Source organism: Ambystoma mexicanum, chromosome 2q (genome assembly GCF_040938575.1).
Source record: "Ambystoma mexicanum isolate Mex_15411 chromosome 2q, UKY_AmexF1_1, whole genome shotgun sequence".
In the NCBI taxonomy this organism is placed as follows: Eukaryota; Metazoa; Chordata; class Amphibia; order Caudata; family Ambystomatidae; genus Ambystoma; species Ambystoma mexicanum.
This window is the reverse complement of record NC_090924.1, coordinates 1,307,253,116-1,307,280,507: the sequence shown is the minus strand read 5'-3', so window position 1 is coordinate 1,307,280,507 and position 27,392 is coordinate 1,307,253,116. Positions and strand designations below refer to the sequence as shown.

The window sequence follows — 27,392 nt, the reverse complement described above, 5'->3', positions numbered from 1 at the left end:
AATAACTGTACAGATGCAGTAACGCAAGTAGTCTAAGTGATCATAGAAGCTGGCTATAAATGAATAGACTGCAGGCGGAGCCGCATTATATAGAAGCTGGACATCGGTGTCACAACTTTAGTAAGTCCAAACCCATGGAGAGAAAGGCCGAGAGCTGTTGCAGCAAATAATTAGCCGAGATCATGGATGAGTCTGCAAGGGCTGTCTGACGTCAAGGCTGAAGCAGCCAGGACTGGTTATCTATTCTTGAAGGCAGTGAACGTGAGATGCTGAATTATCCCTTGTTAAGGTGCAAAGAAAGAACACCATGAGTGTCAAGTTTTATTCATTTAAGACAATTAAATGCTGAAAAATAGAACAGATCGTGGTCTCCTGCCGCGTGAGCCAAAGATGAAAATGGCAGCGGGCAAGAAGTTCCAGAATAACAATAGTTTGTGCCTGCACTCCATTATATTCTCAGAGGCAAGGATACCTGCAAAGCCAAGTTCAAAGACAATCTTCATAACAGAAGGCATGGGTGATGAGAGATGTTGGGCGAATTGGGTGGGGAGGTACAGTCAAGTCCACCTCCTGGCAACTGGGGTACATGCTGCTAGTGAGCCAAATGTTCCAGACTGGCACGAACATGCTAACCAATTGTAGACGTCCATATAACGAAGGGCCTTATAGTTTGAGAGCCAATGATCTACTGTGTACCTAATAAATGTTGAAGATGACTTGCACTAGGGGTGGGCATGAGTTGTCCACCTGACAGTAGATGTCCAATCACAACCCAACCCCTTATAGAAAGTATACTTAGATGTTCCCCTTGACCATATCACAACCCCCCGTAGGTTTCTCTTATTTGCCACGTAGTATGACATCACATATGACATATTTTTACTGTATAAATGTAATTTTTTGTTTGATGCGCCGAGAGATCTTGTGCGACATCGGTTGATGTCTGTTATAACTCCCTGTTTTAGACAATTGATATTAAAACAGACAAACTTTGCTATCTTCCTGAGTTGGTTGCATTATTTGGTGTAAGAGTTGCTCTGCTTCCCATCGACTGAATGACATGCTACCCAAAGGGCCTTGCGTTCAAAATGGTAGAGGGAAGTTCCACTCTGGCAAGTAAATGGAGTTCAAGCCGAGCTCTGAAGAGAACCACCCTCTGACTGGCTTTGATTGTGAGTAGGTTCCACAGGAGCATGTTGAGTGGGGAGAAAGGGTAGCAGCAGGAGGATGCACTGGTAGAGGAGGCATAGGGCAGGGAGTTTGAGTGCAGAAAGGAGGAGATTTTGAGTAGACAGATTTAATATGACAGGCATTGAGGAGCAAGACTATTGCTATTTTTGTACTGTAAAAGAAGGAACTTGAAAAGGAAGTGGTTGTGCATGGAGAGCCAATCAGCATGGTGTCTGTAGGTAGAAGCAGGGGAGTTTCTGGGTAGGTGGTAGAGAGTGCAGGTAGCGCATTTGAGGATTAACTCTAGATGGAGTGAAGCATAGAGAGGATGGCTGGCAGCAGAATAGGCATGAAGACTAGTGGAGTTTGCTAACCACAATGGTGGAGATTGGAGCTTTTATAGTGTGTTGAGTAAGGAACAGAGTAACACTTCTGAATGTTGAGGAGGTTAACGGGAGAGCAGCAGGTAGTCATGAATTGGTACCATCTGATGTAGCTGTAAAAAAAAAAAAACAAAGATGCAAGCTTTGGACAAGGGAACATGGCCCGGTGGGAAGGAGCTAGGATAGGGGCCGGGGATTAGACATGGCATTGGAAGCCGGGAGAAAGAGGAGTTCTGTTTTTGGCATGAGCATCAGAGGCATCAAGTGACTGCTTGCTGTGAGCAATGAGGATTGTCTATGTATGCATGTTGGTATTTATGTGGTGTGCGCAAACATGTGTAAAGGGATGTATGTATTTATGTGGGCTTGTTTTGTGTATTTTCTTAATGTATATTTGGATGTTGAATTCAGATCTGCAGTGGGAATTGTGTTCCCTTTTTTCCTACACATAAATACTATGTACCACTACACCTCACATTTGGATGAATACAATATTACATTTAGAGTACTTGTTTGTGGTTACTGTTATTTTATGGTGTTGTATACATTGTTCTTGTGAATGTATGTAATTGTTTTCTTCTTTGTTGTGTAAAAACAAAATAATTGCCCAGCCAGGAAAACCTGTAATTTTGCATTTGTGTACCATTCAATAATTGCATATATGTATTGTATTTACATCTTCTATGTAAATCATCTGCCTATGTAGCGCTTTTCTCTTCCTCCTTCCCTCTACCCCGCCGCTGCTTATGTCCTCTTGACTGGCTGCCTGGTTCCTTTAGACTCTTACAGGGCACCAGGCTCCCCTCGACCAGTCTACCCCTGCACGTGGTCACCCTGACCCCCCGATCTCCATCCTTCACTCGCCCTTCTGAGACCCCTCCCACTGCACTAGCCTAGATGGGCATGCACCCCTTGAGCCCTTCCAGCCCCTTACCTCGCACTTACCACATGGACCTTCTTTCCCCTGCACTCTCTGCATTCCCCTGGCTCTGTCCACGTCGCCCCCCGGCACTCACTTAACCTGTTGGGCCCTTCCGCCCTGACCGGCACTTCTCCCTTCCCTGCTCCCCTGCACTTCTTGTTACTGCACTTGCATGATCCGAATGTCACAAGCCCTAGTAGGACCGTTTTTTGTTTTTGTCATCCCTTTTTTCTTGTTGCACCTTGAAACACATTGTATATAGGAGCAGTAAAAATACCCAATAAGTATTTAAATAAATAAAATAAATCTCTGAACATGAAAGCAACAATGCAAGGTAGATCCAGAGATAAAAAAATGACATAATCAACAGGATGAGAGTGACAAAAGATAGTCTTTTAGATGAGAATGTAAGGGAAAGGGATGAGGATCCCAATAACCAGCGGAAGCTTATTGAAGGGTTTGGCGGCAAGGTCCAAATGGATCTTGGGCACGCGGAGGGCGAGGAACCACCAAGAAAAGCTGAGTGTAGAATCTAAGAGTGTAATGGGTACAGTACAAAGAAGCCAGCCAGGAAAGATATGGAAAGCGCGTTCTCCTCCCCATCCTGTGAATGTGCGTTATACCCTTTCGGCGAATGCTTGTTGCTCTCATTATGTGAATGCACAGTCTCCCCATTATGTAGTGGTTCTCCCCGTCTTGTGAATGCATGCCCTACCTCTTGCATGTTACTCCGACTTATCCGAATTGTGGTGCTGCCCCTTTTTGTAAACTGATGTCCTCCCCATTATAGGCGTGTCCAGGGAGTGGCCTGCGTTGGCATGAGCTACCCCTGGAATCTGATTGGCCACCTCAAGTACCACTGCATTATCCGAAACTATGATCTTATGTTTGTGTGCACTCGTACTTCATGCCACCCCTGCATAAGTGAGTGCCCCACTTGGGCCACCCCAGTCAAAAGTCTTATCACGCCACTGTCCCCATGTTGCGAGAGTGTTTTCTTAGTAATATGTCCACAGTGTGCTCTACTCCTTGCGCTCGGTTAGTGGCCTCCAATCATGCAAACACACGGTTTAGGCTTTTTATGAATGCATTATCTACCTGTCATGTGGGTGCGTGTTCAACCAACGTAGTGTGCATTGCCGATTTCTTCACAGCTCGAAATGCATCATGTACACCTTTGCCATGTCATGTTCTCAACTATGCAGGTTATGTAAAGAAAAACCACAACATATTATTAGTACAACCCCAGTCCGTCTGAATGAAACGCTCATGCCAGGAGTCCGTGCCCTTTGCTGCATTTTGGCATTTTTTTTATTTCTTTATTTTTACATTTATATAGCGCACATACAGCCCAGGGGCATCGCAGCGTTGTTACTTGTGGCAGGCTTAATCACAGAGTTACAAAGGAATACAATAAATTGTCAGAGCATACTAGTACAGAGCACACGATAACAATATACATACATTCTGACCTTTTACAAAGGTGTAAGGTTTAGGACAGTTGTCGGGCAGTGAGTTTTTCGGGCAGGACTTAAGTGAAGAGCAGCGTTTTCGTAGCTGTGGGTCTACTAAGGGCACAGTGGAGCAGATTAAAATCACTGACCAAGGCATTGGCGTAATTTTAAGGGGGGCAATGGTGTTTGGCCACCCCCAAACCTTTGTGGTACACCATTTTGTCACATTAATTTGGCAGGGGCCACTTTCATTTAGATGTCATGATGTCTGCCCCCCCAACATTTTCAGCAAAGTCACTCCACTGGACCGAGACAACCCATTTGTATTTTCCTCGTCCACCTCCATTTCAAGAGAGCGTGCATGCTTGCCAACCAATGTTCATGCTTAGCAGTTCATAAAATTCTCCTGCTGCCAGGCATACAGTTAATAAATAGCCATAAATCAGAGAGGGGCTGCCTAGGGTGCGTGGTAGCTGGCTGCAGTCAGCTACATCTCTGCTGCTAGTCGCTTCCTGGAACAGTAGTGACCGCAGAGTTCCCGGAAAGGGAGTGCTTAACTTGTGTCCCTGCCAAGTTTCTAATAGTGCAACATCTTTGTTTTCAAGCACCAGCCTTGCTCCTTAAAATAGCTGCGTGTGGCTGCCTTGTACAATACTGTATTCTTCTCCTTGTTTGATTGGGATTTTGCGACTCCTTGTTTCGCAGTTGCTGCTGCTGGACGCTCGCTTGGGCTCTCTTGAGGGATCTCTACCACGTCGACAGTTGACTGCCGGGAAAGTCTGATCTTCTGGAGATGAGCTGCGCAGGAGGAGACGCTGGCTGCTTGCACCATGGAAGGCCCCGGCTGCAGGAGTAAGCCCCATGCCCAGCTGGCTCCCCTACGCTCACGGCATGGTTCTTATGTTCACCTGCTGATGGTGAACCGGGAGCGCCTGGTTAGCCAAGTCAAGAACACCCAGTGCCTCATCGACAACTTGATTAAAAATGGCTACTTCTCCACCGAAGACGTGGAAATCGCCTCCCAGTTCAACACTCCATCAGACAAGGTACTGCATTTTAACTCTAGAATGGCCATTTGCCTGTGTGGAATTAACACTGATTAACCATTTAGCAAGCTCATTTAAAATATTGTATGTCTTTGAGTCAACAATCTAATTCGGTTTTCCTCCATGGTAGTGTCCGAAATGTCGCATCACATACCTGCTTGAAGGCTTGTGTGTTCCATGGTGGACTAGCTGGACGCTTTGAAAGGTCAAAGATCGAAGTATGTGTACTAGGCAAAGTTCTGATCCCACCTAGAAGAGCAAAGGACCTGTGGCTTGAGGTCCCAGAACATTGATTTTCAAAGTCGAAAGCTCTGATGTGATGGTTCCCCACCCACCTCTGTTGCTAGGAAGATGGTTGATTTTAGTTACACTATGTCCCACAATGGATTTGTCAACCCTTGCCACGCTGATGCTACCATATATCATGCTGCATGCCTACAGTTGGGCTTCCAAAACAGGTTATTGCTGCATTCCACGTGACAAATTGTTTAGATGGGTGGGGGCGGGGAGTCCATTACAAAACAAAAGAGGTGATGGCTGGAAGGTTTAGAATTAATCTTGACCTCTGCCATTGCTCTGGGTGATCCTCCAGACCATCATTCTTCACCTGCCAAAACATTACAATAGGGGAAAGACCATAGACTATATGTACATCAGGCTTGTTCCCATCCCAAACGGTGCAGTGCAGTCTGAACTGCTTAGTCACATCCCTTCTGCATGACACCACAAGCATCCCCAGCCAGGTTTCAGACACATTGGGCCACATCAATGAGGAGTAGCTTGGGTCTCTAGGCACATCAGGCACAGCACCCACATCGGCATTCCTGTCCCACTCAGGGTGACTAAGCAAAACGAGTGAGGTGATTGGCCAAATGTTTAGAATTAACCTTAATCTCTGGCATTGCTCTGACCAATCCTTGAGCCCATCGGTCTTTGCCTGCCGAGCCATTACAGTCCTTTACCTCTATGCTTCTTATGAAACTCTCTTCCTTTCGCCTTCTACCCTGAGAGTGATATTTTTCAGAATACCTATAAATCCTGAAAGTACATGGGAACCAACATCGAGGTGGTCATAGGTGTCATGAGCAATGGTCCCTAAATTATTTTTCTCTATGTGCAGAAATGGCTGACCTTTGTGTGCACATTAGTTTCCACGTGCACAACGGACCAATGAGGTAAGCCGCTTTGTGAGCATGCATAGCTAGTGAGCTATCATTCCCAAAGCTTTTGTAAGGGAATCTCTCTTTTGCAGCCACTGCCACTCTACAAATCAGTCTAAAAGGTGTCATTTACATAACATTTTGCAGAAATAGTCAAAAAAATATTTTATATACGATTATAAAGACCAGTTTAAGAATTAAGGATCTGCCACATTACTTAGCAAAAGTACTCCTTCTAAGACAATGCAGAAAGTGCTTTATTCTATTGGAGAAAAACTCTTCTGTGTTACAAAAAACAAATATCACTCATAACTGAGGTGGCTGGCTAACAATTGTTAAGCAGAATCCTGCGCAGTTCCCGTAGGGAGCACTACAGAAGATTAAGACTACAGGTATGAGCAATAAATCCCCTTTGGTATCAGTCTGTACCACACAGATTTGGTTGGTAGCTGTGGGTAAGCAGTCAGACTTATCTGAAGAGGGAGATGAGCAGTATTCATGGTTTACACAATAGGGCTACAGTGCTATGGCACAAGGAAACACTGACCAAAGCTTTGTATTAAAAAGAATATATATTTATTTTACACACTTCTAGTTCAACACATTAATCACAGTTGATAAAGCAAGTTAAAATCAGTCAAGAAAAGTATACACAACTCCCTAGTTAAATTGTAGACAAGTTTGAGCAAGAATGAAAACTGAGCAAAACGGCACAGTGAAAACCAAACACAAATGGCACTCTAGCAATTTCTCACAAGGGAGGAAAAGCACATGTTATCCAGAAATATCTTCTTATACACCCTAGCAACACTACCCATAAGTTTGTGAACAAGTTTAGGCAAGGCAGTACTTTAGTATAGAGAATACGTAAATGAAAACCGAGCAAAATGGCACTTCACAAGTTTAAAAAGTGGGAAGAAAAAGGTGGTTATAAGAACTAGGTGCACCAACACAGTTCTAGTTGAGAAGCAATCTAGAGAAGGCAGTTCTAACAAATGTAGCCAGAGTCAATAGGCCTGTGCCAGAGTCAGTGGTACAGGGCAAAGGGCCCAGGAGCAAAATGTTCTTGTAGCTGTAGTCAAGTCCTTGGTTAACGATTCAAAAAGGTGGATGCAGAAGGTGAAAGACAATGGCCCTCATTACGACCCTGGCGGTAAGGGGTTTACGCCAGCGTTAGCTGCGCCGACCCCTTACCGCCAACTACGAGTTCCCAAAGCGCCATGGTCACTTTTCCGCCCGCTTTTTGCGGGCGTAAAAATCCATGGCGCTATGGGACCTTGGTGTTAATTACGCCACCGTAATGTACGGTGGCGTAATTAACGCCTTCCCCACTCCCATTGAGCCCTATGGGGCCGAAATGGGAATGGGGAAGGGTAAATGGGTCAATGGGGACTTACCGCCCCGCCAACCTCGGAATGGGGCGGTAAATCCGCCATCCGCCATGGCGTAAACGGACTTTACGCCATGGCGGAAAAGTCCGTCGATGGCGGAAAAAATCCGCCAGGGTCGTAATGAGGGCCAATGTTTAGAAGATAGGGGCAGCCAACCCAACAGGTAGGTTAAGGATTTAAAACACCTTTAGCACTACCACGTCAAGGTCGGCATGACGGAACAATGTACCTTAATATGAAGAAGTGGCTCCTGCGGTGGCGGTTGTTCCTGCAGTTCAGGGGATCCAGCAGAGGAAGAGAGGCTCTCGTTAGGGAGGAAGGTTCGAGTTACTGCACTACCCAGGGATGAAACCAGCCGCGGTGCTGCCCAACGAATAAAAGGTACGCTCCTTTAAATCACGGTCCGGGTGGACGGGTGCCTGGCTTTCCGGTCTCCGAGTACAGGGTACTGGTGATTCATCCAAGGCAGGTCCAGGAAGGCGATTGGCAAACTGGTTGGCCCCACCAACTCAAGGGAAGAAGGCTCTTGCAGATGAAGATCTTCTCTCGTCGTGTGGAGAAAAGTGGTGAGACGCTGCAGCAGGGCTTCATCGGTGCTTCAGTTGTTGCAGATGTCTTTGGCTTCTCTCTTCTTTGGCTTCTTAGTTCCAGTGGCAGCGTCTTGCTTTTCCAGTCCTCGGGACCCTGCTTTCATGCAAAAAGATCCACATTCATTCAGTCTAGCTGTCACTCACACAGTGGAGTGATCATCTTGGCGGGAGACCCTCCAGCCTATCAGGACATAGTGTGTCATGGGTTGCTGAGGCAACCCTGTCCAGTGGTTCTAGTCCCCCTCCCACACAATGGACCCACCCCAGAGTCAGTGGTGCCGAAAGGAGGGCTTCTTGGCAGAAGCCCGCCAAAAGGTCGAACAAAGGATCCCCGACCTGGGCTAGGAGTTTAGAGAAAGACACAAGAAAGAAGTTATATTAAAGTTCTGGCAAATAAAACCTACCAGAGTAAAGTTAATATTAAAATAAACCGGCGGTATGTTAGAGGCTGTCAGAAAATGTGGTAGCCTCGAACAATGGGAAAATCCCATAGGGAAATATTTGCAGTCGAATATTTACGGTAGTAGCCACTGCCAACAGCCAGAAACTTTTGAGAGAGGGACTGTACGGTACCCCCTCGAAAATGAACACCAGGGAAAAACGATTTACCCTTCCCAGTACCTCCATAGTAAGATGGGTTGTACTGGTTTAGTTAATAAAAATTGACTAGTAAAGTCAATGGGGACTGTACATGCCCTGGGATAAAGTAGCCAGTCCCAGGGTATGGAGTCTATGTTTGGGAGTCACTATGACACCCCTGTGTCACTGCACTGAGGGTGCTGTGTAACACGTGTATAAAGATGGTTCCTATGGGGGTGAGAAGAACCCCATAGACATTAAACACAAAAATAGGCATTTTTGCTATGTGTGTTCTAGTATAAGAGTGGGAAAAAGAGTCACACTCTTAGCAGGAGAAAAAAAAAAACCTTCAAATCCAGCAAAGCTGCTGCGGGACTCTATAGGTAAGGGAAATTAGCCATAAAATCAGAATTCTCCCTAACAACAATTCAGCCAGCATACAATATTTGCAGATGGAATAAGAGTAACTAAAAGGAACCACCACTATAATTAAGTATTTCAAAGGCCAGGAGAACATAATTTATGTAAGGATGAAAATGTGCATCAGAATAACTACACCACATTGTCCTGTGAACGGAGCTGTGACAACACGTCTTGCAGCTAAGGGGCATACTGGCACCAATTTCTACTCCCATAAAATCTGGAAAAAGGGCCCAACAAAAATGGTAAACCATGACCATATCGGAGCCTACATTCTCCTTCTACCCACAACGCACCGTTGATATTTTCGAAGCAGTGGCATAGCTGCCAACATGATCCATTCCAATCTGTAGGTGCTTATCCAGTCCGGGCTTTTTCTTTAAATTTTGGGATGTGTTTTCTGATTTGTAATCGGGAAAGCAGAACTACAAGTCCCAGAGTGCAAAGAAAAGACCTGGACTGGATAATCCTCTACAGATTGGAATGGATCATGTTGGCAGCTATGCCACTGCTTCGAAAATATCAACGGTTTTTCTCTAGCATAACACAATTCTACTTTAACAATGTTCCACATGGATCTTTCCGGCTTTCCTCACCGGAGCTTAGCCTCTCTTTACTCATTACTTTCAACTCTTTAGTGTTTTACATTACAATATTTCATCATCTTGATACACAGGGTTCCCTTCCCCAATATTCCTGCTTTGCTCATGCGGTTTGTCGAAGACCTTCGACGGCACAGCTTTATTCCCATGTCTGACCACTTTGACACTGTTGCATTCTGGTTATTGTATTTCTTATACTCTGTTAGTCTTTCCTCAAGTGTGCCCTCTAGCACCACGACAAGTTCTGCTTCCTTGTCTCCATCTCAAACGTGCTCCTTAGCACCCCGACAAGTTCTACTTTCTTGTCAATTAATTTAATCACTCCGTTCTGTTTCATCCGATCCCCATTGGGATCTTGCTTCACTCAATATTCTCTTCCGTAGCCTTTCCCGTTGGCTGTCACTTTCATTAACTTTATTCAACTGGCTTTTCACCGCAGCGATACTCTGTTTAACTTTCACATTTAAGAGTCGACAATGCAGTATTCCACTGGACCACTCTGTTACTTTGTTTCATCACAGTTCATAACAATCCCAGCTTTCTTTTATCGCGTCTCACTTCTTACGCTTAACCTGGCTTGCAACTTGCTAATCATTCACAAACCGGGCTCTCTCATCACATTGAGCTCACCAGCTGTACTTTAACAACACGTCCTTCACAGTTCTTTTATCTGAGGTCAGGGTCCTCCCCTCCTGCCTCTTAGACCTTCCTGGGCGGCTTCGCCGGCCTCGCTGTCCCAGGGAAACAAGCAATCTCTTGGCCCAACAGAATATCAAGACTAGTTAGTATAATTGATTTAAATTATGAGAGAAAGCAAATGCCAGGTAACTGCTGTGGCTTGTGCCTTAATTCTTGAGAAGATGGGAATTGTCTGTGTGCGCTGCTAAAATTCTATTGTGCGGCACTCAGAAGGCAGCTGACCCAACGCACATGCGCACCACTTAGAGGGAACATTGGGCAGGAGCCTCCTCATGTTAGTGGCTGCTGGAGCTAGAAGAGGTATACAGAATCCCAAGATGACCCCTGTTAGGAAAGATTGCCATTTATGGGTAATTGTCCCTCCAGTTGTGAACCCCCACAACATTTTGCTTTTGTCTGGCCATCCTAGCCTGACTTTTGCCAGTGGAGCCCAGCCTTCTGCTGTACTCCACTGGGCTTTTGCTCATCTTGTTAAGGGGAAACTGATATGCCCTTCAGACTGTCAGAACTGGGAGACTTTGTTTCCCAAATGAGCCTCTTGGGAAGTGTTCCTGGACCGCCCATTGAACTGACCAGCCCGTACGGGACCTTTGCCTTGGAACCACTGTCGTCTCGAGTATCAATTTCAGACTTTGGGAACCTCAAGTTGTTGGTAGAAGGCACTCTCCCACTGAGTTTTGTATACCTAGCATTCCTAGGTCTGGAATTAGGAGAGTCTGCCTGAACCGGAGCCTACGCAGTACCCTGGTCGCCTGCTGTGGCTACTAGCTTTGTGGGTGCCTTACTGCTGTGCCCCCCTATGTCCTAAGACTAGCTGCAGTAGAATTGGCCCGATCCCTTCCCCAGAAGCGGAGAAAACACCACTGTCCCGCCACAGACTGAGGTCCCGGAATGCAGTCCCTGGACGATGGAGAGACACGCAACTGGTGGACTCAAACCTGCAAGCAAACTGGGCTTGACTGGCGAAGTTTGGTCTGAACCGCTTTGAGGGTCGGTGAGTACTTGCAACACTTACCATTGGCCCCTGGCACATCCAAAGACTTTTACACACGATTGTCCCATAAAGGTCCCCTCACCTTTGAAGGGATAGTTTGAACTACCATCCTATTCCCGTCCTATTCCCGATTCCTGGAAACAGCTCTGCGTCCTTGTGGACACCCTCCTCGAATAGTGCAACTCTATTCTCCATCACTTTACCCCCTTCCTGAGACACTACAGCCCCTTGAAGAGACCTGTTTTGTACTTAACCACACGATCTGCTGCTGCATTGAACGTACTTTTGAGCACATGGCTTCACACTTTGTAGGGATTGGACTGCCTATTAGTTAAGGTTTGGGTTGCTGAAGAATTGCCTAAAGTATATTTGCACTGTCTGACCCCCTTCTGTCTCAGGTTGTGGATCTCTACTTGTTAAATATTAGTTTAGGTCAATAGTCACTGTATATATGTTTGCTAGTATTGTCGTGTTAGTGTTGTTAATATTGCTGTGGTTTCATCTTGTGTTTGACTTAAAGGGCCTTTTATAAATGTATATATCATTGATATATACACCTGTCTGAGAGAAATTTGTGGTGTTGTTTGCTGTGTGTGCTCATTGTGGACTTTCGATCACCCTCACAGCTCCTGAGACCTAGTCGTGACCGCCGCCAATGCTACCTTGATTGGTCTGGCTTGTCCAGAAGGTTACCCTGTTCCAAAAAACTAGGCTGGCTTTCTGAACCTCTGTCCACCAGGTCAGAGTTCAGAAATCCATCTTAACAACACCCTTTAAGTGCCTGTACAGACGTAGGGTGCAGTCACATTAATACTCACATACATCCAAACCCCACCCATGGTAAAGGGATTAGCCATAGACCTCTTCAACACAGGCCTTGTCAGCAGGGCTTCAGAGGAGGAAGGGACATAGCATGTGGCCAACTCCTTTGTAGCATCCATGATGGTGGCAGGCCTTGATGTTAGAGCAGTCCAGCCGACTTTCAGCCCACATGACCAAAGTCATATGGCCCAAGTGGAGAACAGACCAGCCTACTCTAGATGGGTAGGAATATACAGTTCCACAAAAGTTACCCCACTCTTACACACAAGGACAGGGACAGTTGTGGTAAATTAAGTATTGATCTACCAAACCTTACTAGGTACAGCCAAGGGGTCAGAAACAATGTTAACACATTTTATTCATAAAGCAAGGTAAAAACACAAAAAATTTAAAAATACAACATTCTGGCAATGTAGCAAAAAAGAATTCTCAAAACACTGCAAACCAAATTGTCATATCAACTGTCTTCAACAATTTGAAGCAGTTATGTTTAGGTGTTGTAATTAGCACACGTGAGAGGTCTATTTACAGTATCAATAAGAAAATAGCAATCTTTAAAATTGCTATTTTCTCATTGACATTGTATACTGTAGAAGTGAGATTCCAGCTAACGGACCACAATATGGGTTGGATTAGCGATTAGTCTTTTTGACATTGGTTGTGGGTACCTCTGAAGGAAAATATACTTTATACCTTTTATTGGTTAACTCTGTGTAGTTATTTGTTTTACTTGTATTTTATTTGAATTAAGAATTTGAAATGAAATAATGGTATAGCTAAAGGTTTTCATTTTTGTAAACCATAATGCTAATAAAAATTAAAAAAATAAAAGAAAATTTAACATTGCCCTCTCACGTGAGCTACTAACACCTAAAACATAACTGTTTCAAATTGTTGAAGACAGTTGATGTGACAATTTGGTTTGCAGTGTTTTGTACATTTTTGTTTTGATACATTGCCAGAATGTTGTATTTTCCCAGTTGTAGTGTTTTTTACCTTGCTTCATGAATAACATGTGTTAACATTGTTTCTGACCCCTTGGCTTTACCTAATAAGGTTTGGTAGATCCACACTTAATTTGCTACAACTGTCCCCGTCCTTGTGTGTAAGAGCGGGGTAGCTTTTGTGGAACTGCATATTACTATGTATCTGTCCTCATCCACAAGCCCCTCATAAACAGAAAAGAGGACCCTGTGATCAAATAGAATTTATACACTAGATAGGTGTAAGATGTGTCCCTGAGCAGTACCCCAAGGGAGGAGATATCAAGCTAAAAATCCAATTTGCTGACGCAGATGATTATGGGAGTTCAATTACTAGTTGGAGGTAGGTATTTGGACAGAGAGGTGCACTGAGCAGAGGGGATTCTGGAGGAGGGTGGGAAATTATACCATATGAGAGACAGGTGTTTAGAGTCGGTGAAGGGGGAGGAGTTGTTCTCAGCAGAGAAGGGATTGTTTTTGTTTGGTGGAAGAAGGTAGAAAGTGGTTTGAAACTATAGAGGGAAGCCAAGATACTTGGAGAAGTTGTTTAAAGACCCAGAGCCCACCAGCTGTAAGAGGGAGAGACAGAGCAGACGTCTGAGAGAGACCCCCAAGAGACTGTAGACCCTGAGCTCCAGTGCTGGGTTGGAGAGCTGGGCCAGGAGAGAACGTAGAAGGTAGCCCTCATCAGAAGGGGTAGCACTGTCAACTAGCAGAGGGTCAGAATGGCTGGAGGGATGAAGTTCTACTTCAGAGCAGACGTTGCCATCTGGAGGAAGTTATGGTGAGTGGTTTGTATGTACGTTTGGGATTTATAAAACATGAACCTAGCTCTGGAGCAATGGAGTGCTGTCCATAGGCTTCACACCCATGGGGTATACAAGTAAGGGTACGGGAGAAGCATCAGGGCTGGGATCCATGTTATGTACTCCTGCAGCCTGCATTGGACAAAGCCTGGGTTTTCAGGCTCAGCTTTCATACTGTTGGAATACATCCTAGATTCCTTCAGCTGTCCTCCCAACACCAGTCATCCTGTCACCCGTGTGAAACAACCTGACAACACCCAACCATCTTGTTGAGCCCCATTTCAGTGGGGGAGACACCACAGCAACTCCTGAGCCCTTCAACCATTACAATGTGGGGTACATGACAGCTTTGAAACCCCCTGCTGCATCCCCCTTCTTCCCTCTGGCATTATTTCCTCTACTTCCACTGTTTTACCTGTCCCCCTCCTTACCTCACAGACACCCAGCAGCACTTCTTGGCCATGCCCAGCATTGATACAAAATGCTCAAGTGTTATTCTTCTCAAGCCACCGTTTGGCTAAGGTGGCCTATCTAGAAAACATTTGAGCAACAGCTGTGTTAAAGGGAGGAGCTGGAATATATAGACAGTATGAAAGGGTAGCTCCAGAAGCAGAGAATTAGGGTTGAGGTAAGCATTCAGCGATTGGCAGGATGTTCGTAAAAGAAATTGTGTTTCACGTCCTTCCTGAATTGTAAAATGGAGGGGCTCAGTATTATCTATGTTCGTAACTTGTTCCAGAGGCAGAGTGCATAACGGGCAAAAAGGCCTTTTTCTTGTTTTCTGCCTGGTGATATTGTGTCTTCTGGTGGTGCACTGCTCTCTGAAGAAGGGAACTATATTGAGGGGTCTATAGGAGAGAGTTACAACCTGGAAAGGAGGATTGGTGGAGGTGGGTGAAAGAGAGAACCATTAACCTCTGCAGAGGAGGATGTATAGCATCTGGTAGGGGAGAATGAGATGCCTTAGTTGTGAGAGAAGAACAGGTATCTTTACTAGCAAGCAAGACCAGGAAGCTTCCAGAGGACCAGGCCAGTTCAGGGTGGTCTTCAGAGCAGGAACAGGTTGGTGCAACCTCACCGAGGGCTAGGGAAGCCATGTCCATATTAGTGAGATGGAGGAATGCCCCCCCCCCCAGGGTCCCTGGCCCTAGAACAAGGAGGTGGCCAGGTGAAGGAGAGCTTCTCAAGCATGTACCCAAGACCCTGGGAGAGTGGACCCATGTTGGGAAAGATCCCATGTGTGTCAAACTACTCTAAGAGAACCTAATACTTTTCCAGACCAGTGGCCTATTGGCTGCACACGGCCCCTACCATGGAGTCTGCAGAAGAGGGAACCCTAAAAAACCTTCAATCTGAAGAGTCTTGTGTAATCCACCCAGGACAGGCCCAAACCCTGTGCTTGCAGATTATTATTGAAGTGTCCAACCACCATGTTTATTATAGGAACTAAGCGTTTCCTTGAGAACTGCCCCTGTTTGGCCGCCTCCTCATGCTTCCCATCTGGTCACCCTGGTTATTCCATCATCCCTTCATAATTGGTGTGCCAGATGCCTTAAAGAACAGGCCAGCTTGTCTTATGAGTATGCTATTCGGGGCTATCCCAAGGAAACGCCACTCTCATGGGTGTCATTTTAGGGGGGGGGCATGGGTGTTTGGGGCACACCATTTCCCCCCACTCATTTAGATGTCATTCTTCCCCCAACATTTTCAGTAAGGTTACTGGTGACACTTGTTCTCCTGTCCAGCTGCCTGAGCGTAAACAAATGAGTACAATTAAAATATCCTAGAAGGATGCTCCGAACGGTAGAATTGTTCATCCTAAAGCTTTGTGTTCATTTGTTTTAGAGAGGAAGCTTCTGATTAGACGGCTGCGATCTCTGAACTCTCCCTAGTGTGAGGAACGCAGTAGTTTTCAATACATTAAACAATATTGACCGAGACCAAACTCTTAACTATTTTGTTACTTTCATCTATCAGTGCATTTGAAGATCTTCTAAACAGATTTCCTTTTAAGTTAAAATCTGTTTTGAATGTCTTACCTCTGAATATGCCCTGAGCCGCCACCCTTTAAAGGGGGGTTTATGCATAGAAGAAATATCATTGGGATGGTGGGGGGGGCGTGTAGGATAGATGCCGAATGAATCAAAGCCGATAATTGAATGTGATCATTTTGCGTTTGCAGCTGACGCTTGTATTGAGCTTGAACGTCCACAGGAGAACACGTCTGTGTGCATTATGAGGGCAGCAGGAAGGGGAGATTTTGAGAGGGAAAACTTGCAGACGCGCATTTCCATCTAACCTGCATATAGTGCAGTACAGCAACCTGTGGCTCTCCAGGTGTTTTGGACTGCACTCTCAAGGTCCCTCAACCATTGACTCTAGTGAGTTGAAAAGGGTCATTTCTCTTGTTGATTTGCAAACCTGGAACTGCTGGAAAGTCACTACGTACCACTCAACCACCTTAATGGAGAAATGGGGACTCCCACCTTGAGATTGAAGGCCACTCTCCCACCACCATTTACAGGGAGAGGCTCTCTACCGCCATGTAAATCTAATTCTTTCCCCCACTGTGCTGTTGAAAGGACCTCTACTGGGAGTTGGGTGTGGGGCAGATTAGGAAAGCCTCGGGTGCATAGCCATTGACACAAACCAACCCGTGCCGGGCCAGAGTGATGCAAGTCAGAGTTCGGCAGCCTTCAAGATGCCAGATCACCAGCAGTATGATGGAGCATTTTCCAACACATCCTCGTAATGCCTTTGCCCACAATATTTGCTAGTGTTCGGCCAGTGTGGCATGGCGTCATAAGGTAGACATTCAAAACATTGGGCCTCATTACGAGGTAGGCGGTAGCCATGGTGCTATTAGCACCATGGCTACCCCCTTACTGCATTCCAGGTCCGGGTTGTCGAAATAGGGACTTACCTGGTCATTCCGACCTTGGAGGACCTGGTAAGTCCCCATTCCGAGAACCATTCCCCATTCCCATTCGAGCCCCTATAGGGCGCTAATAGCGGGCCCGTTATTAGCTCCCTGGTCCTTTAGCGGCTCCCGCTAAGGGCGCCCGGTTTTAGCAGGTGCCCTTAGCGGGACCCGCTAAGGGACCTCGGAATAGGGCGGTAAGGGTTTATCGGCACCGGTCTCCTTACTGGTGCCCGTTAACCCTTACCGCCCACCTCGTAATGAGGCCCATAGTCTAATACAGACACTGTAAGGGTGCCTTGTACCAAAGGTAGACAGGGTCAAAATATAGACATTTTAAGGAAGACTGGTATAACTGGCTGAGCGAAATGTAAAATGAGGACTAGTGTGAAGAGGCATAGAAGGATGAAATGGGGGATCAAACCCCCATTATAAAATGTTCAGTTTATCTAGGGTTGTGGGGGGAATGTAAGGGGTAGGCAAAGGAGTATTGCAGCTGAAACCCTCCATATTTAACTTGCATCCTAGCAGTGTTTCACTATCGAAATGTAACCACATTTTCATTTAAAAAAAACATTTTGACCTTTATTTCTTTTGACATGGAGATCATTTGATGTACATCATATAACCGGAAAGGCATGTCGACCATTGTAGCAAGTCAATCTTTTAGTATTTGTCGATTGACATGGGGATCTTTTGATGGAGAGTAAGTCGCACCGCCCCTTTTGACGCTGTAAGAAGACACGCCCATGCAGCCTGTGCCAATGTATGCCTGTATTGCCACGTAAAAACACACTCAGATTGGCTTTGTCCGTAATTCCAATAATGCTACTGTACTGCTCAAACAAACTGTTTAACGGATTCTTTTCTTCAGCCCTACTTCAGACGCATATCATGCACCTTGGATCCTCCCCCCCACCCCCCCTGAGCTACCAATGAGACAAGAACCAGGCCGGTGTACGGGAAATATTATTTAAATTAGAAGTAATAGAAATCCCACTGAACTACATGTGCCACCTTCTTTGTGGCTCACCATTAACTGGTGTCTGTTCTTATCAGACAATATGCATTCCTTTGTTATTAGTTATCCAAACACACTTTGATGGAAATGTATGATTTAAGGAAATACCTGCATCTATGAAAAAATTATGTATTTATTTTTATTTAATTTATTTGTTTTTATAAAGCGGCATCGTGGCGCTGTTACAGGATATTTACTTAATAACACAGTAGTACAAGTTGTAACAGCTATTTCATATGCAGTAGTACAGGTTAACATGACAGTGCTGATGGTAGTCCAAGGTTACAGAGGACCAGTCTTGGAGGCAGCACATTTAGCAAATGGTCCAATTAAATAGCTCTGTTTTAAGCACCTTCCTGAATATGGTGAGGGATTGTTCATTTCTTGAAAAAAATCATATAAAAATCTATTTGAGCCTCAGCGCGTGGTAGCATCTGGATTCCTTTTTCTCAAATCTTAACACGGGTTGGTTTATTGTGTTACAACCGCCAGATGATCCACGCAGCAGTGGTGCTGCAGTAGAAGTAGTTAGAGATTAGAGTGAAGTAAAATCATTCTCAGCCACGGCATTTGACACTTAAACTGGTTTGGTTTAATGTCTAATCTATGAATCAAATTGCAACCAAAAAGCAAACCCTGTCTTCATGGAGTCAGCTTTCCTTGCTGTGGCGATCGCAGCACAGCAGCATCCATACACCATCCATGCGCAACTTGTGCCTGCTATGGTTAGGGTATGACCTATTGTAGAGATATTCTATGGAAAACTAAAACAAATTGATTTATGCAGTCAAGTGAACAACAATCACTAATGTGAAAAAATATCCATGGTAACCAAACACATAGTTGGCTTGTGGTGTACAAAATGAGATTATGGCCTGCTTCACAGAACCTTTTCCTATGGGATTGTGCCATTATAAACTTCTTCTGTGAATCAGGCCCTATGTTTTTATTCATAAATACAAACATTTAGTTTATTTCCCACAATGCACTGTAATCAATACCACAATGTTTATTATTGACAAATCACCATTGTGAAGTCATAAGCCCATCACCACACATCTAGTGGTCCAGCAATATTGAGCTGTTTATAAATATTTTTGCTCTGTTTAATAATTATACACAATGCCTTTGTTAACCAGGGACCCAACTAGTTTCGGCGCATGTTATAGATATGGTCGCCTTCGTCAGGTTGAAAATAAATGCCTGTCCTAAAAGTCAAACAGGCAGTGGGTTTAGGGTGGTGCTCTGATAAGAAGAGGTGGCTGTGACAAGTGTCCTGTCTGCTTGAAGAGGGTGGAGCACTAGCCTGCTACCTGATAGGTTATCAGTGTTAGCTGTTGAGTATGAGCCAACTGGAGCGAGCTGGCTAAAGTGGCGGCCGCTGCCTCCAAAGTTGCATAGACCTATATGCATTTGTCGTGGTGTTGTCGTGATGCACAGGGAAGAGTGTGGCTATGCTGTAATATGTGCATATCTCCACCAGGGTTGACACTTGATGGTTAAAGCCAAACTCGAACCACATTTGTTTTAGGTTGACTTGTGAGAGCTTGACCTCTCAGGCTTAATTCATGCAGACCTCACATAAAGTCTGTAGTCAGTCAGCAGACTGGTAAAGGACAGATAACTTCTGATTGGGCCATTGTGCTTTTGCTTCTGATTGTAGCATGAATGCTACAAAAAGTGTGTTCTCGACTGAGGACGCCTGTGAGCTAGGTTTGTTTTGTTATATAGGACACATATTTCAAGCTATGGACATTGGGCACACTGGTGAAGTGACACTAAGAATCTGATTTCTATAATGCTTGCAAGATCCCCCTGCTTCTAAGCACGCCAGTAATAGCTGCTATTGCCAATCTAATGGAACTCAATATATTATGTCGGAAGGCTCTGCTGGGATTTAAACTTGCAAAGTGTGGTTATGCCCATGTTGGAGGCCAGCACTTAACCGGTGAGCTATCCACCTCCACATTAAAGCTGTATTTATGATATGCCAAGTTAAGGCAGTTAAGAACATGTAATGCAAGAGCATAAACCAAAGTCCTCATACCGTAGAATAACTGGTTGGCTCTTTGTACACTTCCCTCTTTCATAAATGCTAACAATGCATGATTAAATGTGACGTGGTTCCTAGCTCATGCCATTCTTATGCTCTTGGCACTGTATCAAACCAAACAATGGGAACACTTCAGCTTTCTAACTTGTCCAGCTTGTGAACACCGGTCAGAGGAAGTGGTGCATTTGTCATTGTTTTACAGAAGGACGCAGACTCTTTGAGGACTTTAAGTAAGATGTATTAACAAGAATTCAGAAATGCCTAGCTATCCCTCTGGCTACGTGGTGTTTCCTACCTAAAGAATAACTAAATTGCTTGTCAGTCATCTTTTTCTCAGTGTCCAAAAAGAATTTGCCCACAGTCCAAACTAATACTATCTGGCCATATCACTTTCGTAACAAAATGAAGGCAGGAGAATGACTCCCTTCTCCTGCTCTGTATGTCCAGCACTGGTCTTCTTGGTATATTTTCTCTTCCTGGGCAACTCTCTATCAGTTCAGAGAATTCCTTTCTCACATTAAACAATTAGCATTCTGCTTTAGGCAAGTCTTTGCTTTGTTCAGCTTGGTTTGTTGTCTAGGCCAGGTGGGCCTTTAACGCCTGATGGTCTCTTGTTTTTTTACTAAAGGTACTCACATTCATTAAGGTTGTCTTTATGCTTCTTTCAGTTTCCTTCACCACTCTCTTTGGGAACGTTATTCCTTTTTCCTCTGTATTAGCCGAGTTTACTTTTAGTCAACGTATTATGTTTACTTTCATCCCCTCCAGGGGAAAGTCTTGTTCCTTCCCCCAAAGTATCACAGTTCACGTTTAACAATGATAATTCACTTGTATTCAACTCTCCGTTAATGAGCGTTATTGGTTTCATGTTTGTTTCATCACTGTTCCATTATAGTAACTCTTCTTTCTTATTTGCACTGAGATGAGTTATTTGTTCTGTATAAAAGTCTTCGTTATTCTTCCCGTGCCTCCCTGGGCCCTGTTACCTTCATTCTTATTAAGAAACGGTCCTGGGACTCTTAGGGTTGGGCATCGCTTCGACTTCTTTACTGCACTTGTGAGCCGGTGCCACCCACCTGCGGTCCTCGTGCTTCTTCTGGTTTCCTCTGTATCCCCCTAGGGAGTTTCATCACTGGGAGCGACTTCCCTCGGATGGTCTTGGAGCTGTTGCGCAGGCCAGCGGCCCACTTGGATTCCCTCAGGGTCACGACACCACCAATTCTTGACCATTGAGCATTCATTCTATAGCTTCCCAGCAAGTTTGGCATTTGCGGGTTCTGCGTTCCTCGAGGGCTCGGCCTCTAACCAGGCTTACATCAGGAGGGTACTTCCCTGTGTGGAGACACACTGCTCTCTCCCTTCGTCCTCGTTCTCTACATGACAAGTGATCTCCTTTCAATCCACTCGTCTCAGTGGATTAGTTACTTTTCCTTCAAGAGACATTTTCGCTTTCTACTGATTAATAGCATCCCTGAGACTCTTCTTCGGCCCAGTCTTGATACTTGACAAGTTTTGGTATTCCCATGTATGCGATTATGTTTTCTGGTAAAGGCAGTTCCTCATAGGAATGGGAGTCCTTATCCCAAAGGGGGAGTCTTCACTTCCCTCCACCCCTAGGGAGGGTGTTGTATAGCGGGCTCACCTCCCTAGCCTCGCATTGGGGGCCTCCCCCTTGGAGAGAAGGGGCAAATTCCCTCAATTGGTCACAACCCTTATAGGAATAGGAAACAACTTGACATTGAGCTTGGCTTTGAGCTGCACGTGCCACTGTCTTTTTTTTTTGGGTGCGCAAATAACGATGTTGATGAATAGGAAACTTACTTTAAGCATCAAATGGAACCAGAATGTAAGGACATGTTTGTAAATTAAGCTGTGTTGCTATATATGCATCAGTGATTATTCACAATTCAGATACACAGCATACATTTAGAGTACACATTTCAGAATCTATAGCTATACTGTAAATACGGCATATTTGCAATCAACAATAGAATCTGGGGGGTGAGCGTGCATTTTATCATAATTGGCCCTAATACAGCAGCACACATTTAATCACAATGCAGGTTTATATCCGCATGAATATAATCACAATGAGCAGATACACAGCAGCATACTCTATGACAACGCACAGATGTACAGCAGCATACATTGTGTCATTATGCATGAACTTGCAGCAGCATGCATGTCATTTCTGTATACATTGAATGAATGTCCAAATAAGACACAAGCATGCATTCAATTAGTCAACCGGTATGCAGCAGCTTACATTTAATGACAGTATGGTAGCAAAATACAACAAGAAACCTGTAATTCCACATCTACCATCATGCATTGAGTGCCAGTTGACGGGTGTACAGGATCATCCATTTAATCACAGTACAAGGATATAGAGCGGCTTACTTTTCATTAAAGTATGCACAGCAGCATGGGTGAATCCTAGGGAGGACAGCCACGTATTTAATGTGTGTTCTTTATCCGTGTATTGTGATTCCACACATTATTAAATGTAAGGGCAATGCAGTCCAAGCTGCTTTTTTGTGTTTGCGCAGCACTCTGGTGCCTCGTATGGGCAGTTATGATGTGAGCGCACTGTAAATGCTAATAACAAGCGCCCTCCGGGTATTGTTGGCCGTGACTAAGCAGCAAAAGCGGTGTGTGTATCGAAATGACCTCAATTGGCATCGCTTTGCTGCGTGCGGTGCTGTCTGGCCTCTGAGGAGGGCAAAAATGGGGAAAATGAAAATAACCCATCTGCACCAAAACAAGCGACACACCCCACCACATACACACACCTTCCAGTTACTACATCCATTCTTCCAATGGGAGACAACCCACCCCCTTTTCCAAACACTCTTTCCCTCCAAATGGTGGGCTCCATCTACACTGCTCGACACCTAGGGCCTGATTCACAGAACGTTTTCCTGTGGCATTGCGCCATTATAAAACACTTCCATGAATCAGCCCCCTAGTCTCTCCAGATGGTCAGGGTTGGACTGGGGTATACAATTGTCTCGGGCACAAACGTCGCTCGGAGGACCTGGGGTGACTATATCCCTGGGTGCTTTGGTGGTAGCTCAGGGGCTACAACCAAAAGGCCGGCTAGCCCCGAGTCCCGACATTAGCGTAGCCCCGGATCTTTTCCAGACCTAGCAAGTGCTCGGGCACTAATGAAAAAGTGGCCCACAGTTGCAAATGGCAATGTATTCCTTTTTTGACAGACTGTTTAAGAAGTAGTACCCAAGGGGGAGTTTTTTGATGAAACGTGATGCAAATTGTGCATTTTAAAGAATATGTACTCAGCAATACTGGTCAAAACCTCTACCGCATGGTGAAGTAACTCATCAAACTGGCCCACGTTGACCAAAAAAGTGGCCCATTTTGACCCTAAAAACTGTCCGACTCTTGCATTTAGCATTTTTGTATCGGGCATTGCCCTGTTGTCCTAAAGGCCAATCCGAACTTGGAGATGGTATAACACCCCCACCTCTGTCTTTCAAAATATTGTATTTTAGCAGCTTTTCAAATTGGTTTGACAAAAAGGAACACTGTTTTATGACCTAGCATTTCCATCAGTTTCCTGTAGTGATGAGTGTGTGGTGTCTGTGCTGTGCCTGGTGTGTGTGCCGTGCCCTGCAGTGTTGTTGATGCCACTCTGCTTGGTTTTCCCTCCAGGTCCGCAAGATCCTGGATCAAGTTCAAAGCAAAGGCGAGGAAGCCTCGGAGTACTTCCTGTACATCCTGGAGAAGGTCGCCGACGCATACTTTGATCTGCAGCCCTGGCTGAAGGAGATCGACTACCAGCCATCGCCCCACATGCAGAACAAATCGGTCGTCAACACGGACCCTGGTAAAATGCATGCATCGCGCTCCCTTGGCATTTATTTAAGTGTGCATGGTAAAGCAGGTTTGTTGGAAAAAGTCTGTTCCCATTTGGAAGTTTCTCTCAACCAATGGTCTCTACTGGATCTTGTGGCATATGGGTAAATACACATTATCAATGTATGATGGGTTTAAACATGCAAGAAAGAAACTTATCTGTAATGTGAAAGTGAAATAGGTCATTTCAGTTAAAAGGCCATACATGCTTCTGTGCCCCCTGGCAGCCATCTCTGGAAAGTTCACCTAAGTTCTGAACCACAGAACCATGCACAATGGGTATGGAAATTAACTGGGGCCATGAGAGACCCTAACTGGGACCAGTGCCATCGCGTTGTAGTAAAGTTCCAAATTCCCGGGTTCCAGCAACTGGATCTGTAAGAAACCATGTGGAACTAGTCAGTTGGAATTTCCCTCCAAGCGCGTTTGAGCTTTTTTTTTATACTGCAGCATTTGAAGTAAACTCTCGCTGTTCTTCCCAATTCATGATGTATATGTTGAAACAACAAATCTTAATATAAAAGGCCAGATGTATGTTTGTCTGATGCTGTCATGCGCAGTAGAGGCTGTCCGAACGCACAGAATGCCCCGCTAGAGGGAGCTGTTGGCTTAGGATATATAGTGGTCCTACTGTGTTAATGAAAGCCTGCATCTTGGCCCGTGTACACAGGACTGTGCACTAGTTAATGAACAGAGCCACTGTGGGTGAATGGTCAGTCACAGAGTATTAAGTGTTATGTAAAACGTAATATTCATAGAGCCATTCAAAACGTTTCTGTTCCTCAAAAGTTTTGTAAATTTTACTGACAGCATGTCTGGCAAAAAACAATGCCACCTTTCAGACCTATATGTTCAGTTTTTGCACAGAAATCAGACTTTGAAACGTATGATTCGCGCTCACAATGTGTCAGTTGAGAACTTTGATATTCAAATCAGGCATGGCTCATAAAATGCCCCTAAAGAAAGTGATTACACAACTCGTTTTTCAGGCCTGGCCGTCTGCCTCATACAGCAATTGTGTTTGTGAACACACATTTAGAGCATTACCAAGGGACCGATTCCAGTCAGACGTCGGGTCAGGACCCCCCCCACTGTCCCGAGGGGTTCAGATCTATAGGTATTTCCATTTGGCATTTCGGGAGGTCACCTACACATCTGACTTATTGGGTGTTTTTAAAGTGCTTTTGCCCAGGCACTGTACTTTAAAAGATTTAAACAAAATGGTTACAAAAAATGAAAGCACAAATGGAAATATCACAAGAGTAAACAAGGAGTTGGGGGAGAAAAGTAAATGAGCGTTAAGAAGATTGTGTAAAGTGGCAGCTGAGCAGACAGGAAGTAGGGGTGTACTGAATTTCGGCTTCGAGTAAGTATTTGGCCGAATTCCGGCTGAAAAAAAGCTATTCGGCTCCGGCCGAATAGTTTCTTGCTATTCGGTTCTTGATGAATACTTTGTCATTCTCATTTGAATACAATGCAACAAGAACTCAGAAAGGCAAATATAGACATCAATTTGTAAACCGGAATAGAATTAGACCAGGCACTTAGCCACAAGACCAGACAAATTGCTATTGCACAGCTGTAAAATATCTAGTATTGTAATCTGATTTTTAGGGCATGTTGTGTTACAGATTCTTAGATATAAAAGGTGCTCACCTTTTATACTTATCCAGCAACAATACAGGAAAATATTTTCTTTTGGTGAATGTTTATATGCAATGTGCACTTTCTTCAGTTGGAAAAGACAAACTGAAAGAAATGTGCATATTTCACTTAAGGATAGATTCAGTTCTGTCAAGTCACTTCCCATTGCATATATCATAGCCCCCCCTTTTATTTTTTTTAAGGACTTGAGTCCTGAGTTTAACATTATCTGATATTTTATCAGGAATGATAAAGTGCATATGTTTGTGTAAACAAATTTCTCCCATGTATGATCCAGAATTGTTATATTTTTTTGTATTTTAATTTTTTAATGCAATGAATAGTTAGTCCTGATGTGCAAAATCAATTATAATAAATGAACGGGTGCTTACCCATTCACCAAACGCCAACAGCCTCACCGGGAGAGTCCTCTCCTTTGTTTGGCCTATGACGGGGTGGGATGAAGAGTTGTGAGATGGAGTTCGCACATTTCAGATTTGCTCTTGACTTGAGTCCTGCATGAGCCGACATGAACCATTTTATGCATTTCTATCGGAGCTTCAAAGAAGTTTTGATACTCCACCGCAGCGACTGTTCAACTGGATAGAGAATGTAATGTGTCTGATTCACAAAGGCAGTTGAAAATTACAATGTCAATTTTGTTAATTGCAACCTAGTTCTTTCGCATTTGTGAAGCCTCCTACTTTGAATGGTACTGGCTATGATTATGCAACAACTTTCTGTACATTTGGTCCCTTCATTTTGGTTAAATCTGCTTTTTTTCTGGCTTTAAAGATGCTGCCTTGATTACAATGAAGAGAAATACATTAATAGAATGCATTTAAAATGGTGCTTTATTGTTTTTAAAAATAGGTTTGTTTTTTCAAGTTTGGAACATGATTTATTGAATAAAGCAACTATTCGGCTTCAGATTCGGCTTCGGCTAAATATGCTATTTGGCACAGCCCTAACAGGAAGGGCATCCCAGAGCCCATGGGCTAGCAGAGAGCGGGCAAAACAGTGACTGAGCTCAGGGGAGGAAGGAGCTCTCAGCAGAGATAACCAGGCAGAGGATGGGAGGGTGTGTAAGGAGTGACGAGAGTAGCAAGAGGGAGAGGGGAGTGTAGACTAATAGTAATCGACTCTTCGGGGTTAGAGAGCAATACCAGGGAGTCTGAACAAGGGAGGAGAGAAATAGTTGCCCAAAAGGTGTGCAAGGTGTGTGAGGCACACACAGATGTGGCGAGTGAGGCGCACACAGACTCGCGAGTGAGGCGAACACAGAGGCGGCGAGGCGCACAGAGACACGGTATGAGAGGCGCACAAAGGGGTGGGCGAGTGAGGCGCTCAGAAGGGGGAAAGTGAGGCGTACATACATACCTGCCTACATTTGCAAATCAAAAACCCTGAGATGTATACTCGCACTCTCGCTAGGCCCCACCCACAACCCAAATCACGCTCTCACTAGGCCGCCACCCACCCACCCAAATCGCACTCTCACTAGGACAATAATCGCGCTCTGTCCTTAGTCTGGGAGGGGCGAGTGTTAGGAACTCGATTCGCGCTCTCTCTAGGCTTAGACCCACCCTCCAAACTCGCGCTCTCTCTAGGCATAAATAGTCGCGCTCTCTCGAGGCATAACATCACCCTCCCATCCAACTTGCGCTCTCTCTAGGCATAACATCACCCACCGACCCAACTCGCACTCTCTCTAGGCATAGAAAACTTGCGCTCTCTCTAGGCATAAGTGCAACCAACCCACCCAACTCGCGCTCTTTCTAGGCATAAGCAAACTCGTGCTCTCTCGAGGCATAATTCCAAAACTCGCGCTCTCTCTAGGCATAAACTCGCGCTCTC

The 27,392-nt window shown here is 44.8% G+C and overlaps 1 protein-coding gene across 5 annotated transcripts in view; it reads left to right on the top strand.

Moving 5' to 3' along the window:
* The window catches only part of NOD1 (nucleotide binding oligomerization domain containing 1), a 567,072-nt gene that overhangs the window by 305,355 nt on the left and 234,325 nt on the right, over window positions 1-27,392 (top strand). For 4 of the 5 annotated variants that reach the window (XM_069648761.1, XM_069648760.1, XM_069648762.1 and 1 more), the window contains 2 exons: window positions 4,635-4,975; window positions 23,688-23,862. In XM_069648761.1, the coding sequence (XP_069504862.1) occupies window positions 4,760-4,975; window positions 23,688-23,862 (391 nt within the window). In that variant the 5' untranslated portion in view covers window positions 4,635-4,759. Of the gene's footprint in view, window positions 1-4,634; window positions 4,976-23,687; window positions 23,863-27,392 lie in introns of those variants that run through there. The other variant, XM_069648764.1, reaches the window with a different exon arrangement.